The 6437-nt window shown below is 43.1% G+C and overlaps 1 protein-coding gene and 1 long non-coding RNA gene across 2 annotated transcripts in view; one reads left to right on the top strand and one right to left on the bottom strand.

Moving 5' to 3' along the window:
• The window catches only part of LOC125928288 (uncharacterized), a 17238-nt gene extending 16553 nt beyond the window's left edge, over positions 1-685 (bottom strand). Inside the window, exon 1 of the long non-coding RNA XR_007459616.1 lies at positions 487-685. This is a non-coding gene — a long non-coding RNA (uncharacterized LOC125928288). The remainder of the gene's footprint in view (positions 1-486) is intronic.
• A 105-nt stretch (positions 686-790) lies between these two features.
• Positions 791-6437, top strand: part of EIF2AK1 (eukaryotic translation initiation factor 2 alpha kinase 1) — a 38877-nt gene continuing 33230 nt past the window's right edge. Inside the window, exon 1 of the mRNA XM_049638916.1 lies at positions 791-1074. Within this exon, the coding sequence (XP_049494873.1) occupies positions 987-1074 (88 nt within the window). The 5' untranslated portion in view covers positions 791-986. The remainder of the gene's footprint in view (positions 1075-6437) is intronic.

Genomic DNA, 6437 nt, shown 5'->3' with positions numbered 1-6437 from the left:
GGCTGGCGGGCTGGCGGGCTGGCGGGCTGGCGGGCTGGCGGGCTGGCTCTGGACGGGCGGTGGTAGGAAGTAGCTCCCGGCCCCGGGGGGAAGGGCTGGGACCCCAGGCGTGTTGGCTAGGGGTCAAGTTGGCTATTCTTGTAGAGGGAACGGCTTGTGGACCAAGAGCAGGGTGTTGGAAGATGTGTGTGCAGCACACCTCAGTTAACCGTTGAAAAGAAGCTGTAACCGTCAGAAAATCTTCTCACCGGGGCGCCTGGGTGGCGCAGTCGGTTAAGCGTCCGACTTCAGCCAGGTCACGATCTCGCGGTCCGTGAGTTCGAGCCCCGCGTCGGGCTCTGGGCTGATGGCTCGGAGCCTGGAGCCTGTTTCCGATTCTGTATCTCCCTCTCTCTCTGCCCCTCCCCCGTTCATGCTCTGTCTCTCTCTGTCCCAAAAATAAATAAAAAACGTTGAAAAAAAAAAAAAAAAAGAAAATCTTCTCACCTTAAAGCAGGAGAGTAAAGGATGTCAGAGGCAGACACTCCCAACAGGCTCAGAGTTACTCTGATTTGGAAGATGATACTTAGCGCACGGCAGCTAGAATCCAGTCTCCCAGGAGCCAAGACTAAAGGAGCAGACCTAATCAAAGAAAATAACGCTACTGGGTGATAAAGAGTTGGCCGTAAATATGTCAGTGGGTTTAGTTCTCACCGCGATCCCAGAAAGTTAGGTGGTAGCAGAATCTTCTTGACAAAGGAACTGGGGCACAGGTTAAATACTGTGTTTAAAATCACAGCTGGTAGCGGCAGAAGTCCCTGTAAACGTTGAAATGGATACAGGTGTTGTTTTTCAAGTTGTCTGTATTATGGACATATTGGAGAGGCCTAATTCCCCTTCAGCTTGGGGGATGGCTCAATTAACCACGGACTATCCAGTTATGGAATACTGTTGTCCTAACGTGGGAAGTTCCCCCAGGACATATTTTGGAATGGAGAACAAAATGCATGTTGCAGAACAATATGTATTTTGTCATTGTTTTAGGCAAAACCAGCCCCTCAAAACAGTGCCGCTTTAGTGTGGTAGACATCAATGGTAAGTGAATAGAAGAAAAACTGAATAAGCTATATTAAACTGATACAGTGACCAGGGGAGGGAAGGGGGCAGGGATTTATGGGAGTTATGGTAAAATGGAAGTTTATTCTCTCTCCTGGTTTTTGGACAGGGATGTAGTCAGAAAAACATGTATATGTTCCTTATATAATAATTTTAAAGTGACTAAAAATTACTGTTTTTTAAATTTATTTATTTAGAAAGAGAGAGCGGGGGTGGGGGGAGGGGCAGAGGGAGAAAGAGAATCCCAAGCAGGCCCCACGCTCGGCACAGAGCCAGACACGGGGCTAGACCCCATGACCCTGGGACCATGACCCGAGCTGATATCAAGAGTTGGGCGCTCAACCACCCCTAAAAATTACGTTTTTTATCCTTTGAGTGCCCAGTCCATTATACATGGCATTTGAAAAATTTGGGAGATAAAATGTACCATTAAAAAGGGTGAAGAATTGGGGGTTATGAGAATATGAATATAAAAATATTCTTGGGGAATCCCCAAAAAGGACATTAAAAGACATTTGAAACAGTGCAGTATTTCATTGTTTAGTCTCAAGGAGCTTACAAAACTTTACACCTGTTCTAGGTCGATATTACGTAGCTTATTGGATGGAAACCAGTTAATATCTGCTTTTTCAAATATGCATCCTGATATTTTTAGTTGAAATATAGATATTTTAAAAGTTTATTTATTTATTTTGAGAGAGAGAGAGGATCCCATGCGGCTCTGCACTGTCATCCTGGAGCCCAATGTGGGGCTCGAACTCACGAACTGCAAGATCATGACCTGAGCTAAGTCTTCGCTTAACAAGCTGAGCCACCTAGGCACCCTTCAGTTGAAATATTTTATAGCAGAACTTTATAAAATGGGGATTTTTTACTTACAAAGTTATTCATTTTAATATTATGAATGATGTGCTAAAATCTTATACATAACAGTTTCAGAAATCTTTTTTAAAAATTGTTAAAAAAAAAAAAAAAAAACCCATCTCTTGCACATTGCCCTGGGGCTGAGGCCCCCAAACCAAAAGACATAAGTCCCAGGATTGAAATGGGATTTTCAATGGGAAATGGGATCCACTCTAATTGGCAGTAACCACTTGAAGTTGCCATTGAAAATATATCAGTTGACGTGAGGAATGTAAGAACCAATTTTGATTTGAAGATCCCTAGGTTACTCACTTTATTTGGGAAAGTAAAGAAGAAAGTAGAAATAGATGTAGTCACCTGAAAAGTCCCCTTTTCTTTGGGACTTCTGTCACGTGGTTGGAAAGATCCCAGTAAGTTAGAGTTCTAATCCTGATGACGTCACAACCGTTGCTTGGTAGCAAGCCAGCTCAACAGAGTTTTTTTTAAGATTTTATTTTTAAGTAATCTCTATAACCAACATGGGACTCAAACTCACAACCCTAAGATCAAGAGTCACATGTTCTATGGCTGAGCCAGTCAGGCACCCCAGATAAACAGAATTTTCAAGAGGTGTTAGTTTAGGGCATTCCTCACCCTGGTAAGATGCTAGAAGTCTAGTTTAGCATATGTATTCGTTGTTGCTGTGTAACAAATTATCCCCATGAAAACATACATTTCCCCCCACCATTTCTGAGGGTCAGGAATCTGAGAGCAGTGTAGTTTGGTAGTTCTGGCTCAGTCCTTTTTTGGGTTGCAGACAAGCAGTTGTCCTGGGCAGTAGTCACCTGCCATCTCAAGATGGCGGCATCCCAAGGCATCTGGCTTGCTCAGGTGGTGGAGCGTGCAACTCTTGATCTCGGGGTTGTGAGTTCGAATTCCATGTTGGGTATGGAGATTACTTAAAAATAAAGTCTTTAAGGGGCGCCTGGGTGGCTCAGTCAGTTAAGCATCTGACTCTTGATTTCAGCTTAGGTCATGATCTCACGATTCGTGGGTTCGAGCCTTGCATCAGGCTCCTGTGGAGCCTGCTTGGGATCCTCTCCCTCTCTCTGTGAGCCCCCTCCTCTTTTGCCCCTCCCCCCTCTCAAAATAAATAAGCAAACTTTTTTTAAAAGTCTTAAAAAAAAAAAAAAGATGGCAGGGGCGCCTGGGTGGCTCAGTCAGTTAGGCGTCCAACTTTGGCTCAGGTCATGATCTCAAGTTTGTGGGTTTGAGCCCCGCATCGAGCTCTGTGCTGTCAGTTCAGAGCCTGGAGCCTGCTTCAGATTCTGTGTCTCCCTCCCCCACTCACACTCTGTCTCTGTCTCTCAAAAAATGAATAAACGTTAAAAAATTAAAAAAAAACAAAACGATGGCAGTATCCCATCTACTGGGGATGAAGAACCTGCTCCAAGTGCACTTCTGTATTGCTGGAAGGCCTCAGTTCCTCATCAGTTGGGCCTCAGAATTATGGCTGGTCACAACATGCCAGCTTGTTTCCCCCGAGTGAGCAATGAAGGAGAGAGAGCAAGATGGAAGCCACAGTGTCTTTTAAACTAATGAAGTTTCATATCATCTATTCTCTGTGTGCTAGTGATCCTACAGACCGTCCTTAGTACAATATGAGAGGGAACTTGAAAAGAGTATGAAGACCAGGCAGCAGAGATCATTGGACGCCATCTTGAAGGGCAACTTCTATGGTGTGGGGCCATTTCCCAAACTCTCACTCCCATTGATAATTACCAGATACCTACAGGGTGCCTAAAGCTATAATAGAAATAAAGGAATTAGAAACAATGTAGAAATTGGGAGAATACAACACTGGTACAATTTCCTTACCATCGGATGAATGAGTCCTCAGGGAAGAAGATAAAACGTATACGACCACAGTTTTACACAGCATACTAAACTCAGTATTCATTACCTTGTATAATATTCTGAAATCTCTCTTTGTTGATCCATCCAGCTGGTTTTAATTACCCACTATATAAATGAGATATTTCTACGTTTTCCATCTTATTACTCCCAAACATGTATGGAAATGCCATTAAATTTTTACTATTGAGGTTTATAGTACCTGTGTTGGGTAACCATAATATATAACATGATGATTAATAAAGGTAGTAGTGGAGGCTTCCTCTGATGATCCTGATCCTCCTCCAATTGAGAGAACTGACTTTGAAGTTCATGTGGATATTGATGGGAAAGCTTCATTCACATTAGGGAGCTTGATACTGGGATTGGTAGAGGAGAGACTGGGTTGGCAATTTGTGCACACACCTACATACACAATTGGACAAATACAGACAGGCACACACCTACACTACCCAAAAGAGGAAGTTCTACTCTGGAATGTGAACTGTTTTGTTCCATGGTTTCTGGAATTGTTTTTCTAGTTTGGATTAAATTGAAAGATGCGCGTGACTCTAGTAGCAAAAAGCACTGATAGTCCATGGCATGACGTGGCAACAGAGATACACACAATATTGCCTTGCATTCTTGTAATCAACTTTGAGAAAACCCATCCTTGCCATGAAGAAGTTTCCATCTCTTTAGAGAGTTTGTCTTTGCTTCACTGTGAGGGAAAAGCCATAATGCACCTGCAGTATAGGTGGAGAAGGTGGATGAAGGGGCCAACTATGCAGCCAACGGCTAACAATTGTTAAGTCACTGAGATTTCTGTCCTACTTCTTGTGTGACTCCATCACTGCTCTAGAGGCTGTAACCTCAAGAACAATTTCCACCTATGCTCTGGCACTCTCTCAAATGCTTAAGTCATGGGTCTTACATTTCTGTTCATTCGCCAGTGTCATCCCATAGTCTACTGTGAAAGTGGTCCAAGCAGAGACTGGCAAGGAAGGCTGGAGTAACTCTTGAAAGGCCTTGTAAGCCATGCAGAGGAGTCTGAGTTTTGTTCTAAATGCATTGGAAGGGCTGACCCATCATAAGACCCAACTGACCCTCCTGCTTCCATCTTCAGTTAACTACTTTCATTTTGAGAAATATCTTTTGGCCTGGTACTGGGCCTTAGTAGAGACTGAATGCTTAAGTATGGGCCACCACGTTACCATGTAACCTAAGCTGCTTTTCATGAAATGGGTGTTACCTGACCCACTAAGCCACAAAGTTGGGTGTGTGCAGAAGCACTCCATCATCAAATGGAAGATCATGCCCAAGTAGGCCCTGAATGTACAGATTCCATGAAGAAATGGCTCGAATGCCCATGGCTTCCACTTTTGCTATAATACCTTCTCTCTGCAAGCCTGCATGTATGGCTTCATGGGGGGAGTTCTCTATGGCCAGAGCTTATACAGAGAGAGGGAAGACTTGGCCTTTGTTTATAGATGGTTCTGCACAATAGGAAAAGTGGACGGCTGCAGCACCTTGAATCTAGTTGAATCATAGTAACAGTTTTATAATATTCATTTGCATATGTAATATGTTTATTTCCCTATTGATGTAATAAATAAGGGAGTCCAAAGGGAATCCAGCCCCAGAGGAATCTCTTTTTGGGGTGACCAAAAGTGTTCTAAAATCAGATAGCGTTGGGGCACCTGGGTGCCTCAGTCCATTGAGAGTCTTACTCTTGATTTCGGCTCAGGCCATGATTTCACGGTTTGTAAGATTGAGCCCCGTGTCTGGCTGTGTGCTGACAGCACAGAGCATTCTTGGGATTCTCCCTCTCTCCCTCTGCCCCTCCCCTGCTGGTGCTCTCTCTCTCTCTCTCTCAAAATAAATAAATAAACATTAAAAAATATCAGATAGTGGTGATGGTGGCCCAACTCTGTGTATCTAAAAACCAGTAACTTGTACATTTGAAAATAATTTTAGAATGAGTTTTATGGTGTATAAATTATCTCAATAAAGCTATCATAAAAACATAGATAGCAATGAAAGATGACGTGGGAAAAAATCCTGGTCCCAGATACAGCAGGTTGTGTGGCCTTAGGTGAGGTATTTATTTGAAAAGCTCTCTTTGCGTCTATGTTTGCAACTATAAAATAGGATAATTACAGCACTTAGCTTGTAAATTTGTAATGACGATTGAGTGAGTTAATATTTGTGAAAGCACAGAACAGGGTGAAGGAGTGGAATTGACACAGTGCTCAGTAAACATTGCAATTATTATTATTATTATTATTATTTTAATGTTCATTTATTTTTGAGAGGGAGAGAGACAGAGGATGAGTGGGCAAGGAGTAGAGAGAGAGGGAGACACAGAATCTGAAGCAGGCTCCAGGGTCTGAGCTGTCAGCACAGAGCCCTACGCGGGGCTCGAACTCATGAACCGTAAGATCATGACCTGAGCCGAAGTTGAATGCTTAACCGACTGAACCACCTAAGCGCCCCTGCAATTATTATTTTGTTACTACCATCAAAAAACCTCTGCGACCTATGCTGTGTTGTTTTCAATGTTCATGAGAAGACATGTAGACATACACATGTCTATGTCTATACGT

This window comes from Panthera uncia, chromosome E3 (genome assembly GCF_023721935.1).
Source record: "Panthera uncia isolate 11264 chromosome E3, Puncia_PCG_1.0, whole genome shotgun sequence".
NCBI classification, from domain to species: Eukaryota; Metazoa; Chordata; class Mammalia; order Carnivora; family Felidae; genus Panthera; species Panthera uncia.
The sequence above is the reverse complement of the archived record's forward strand: the minus strand, read 5'-3'. Positions and strand labels throughout refer to the sequence as shown.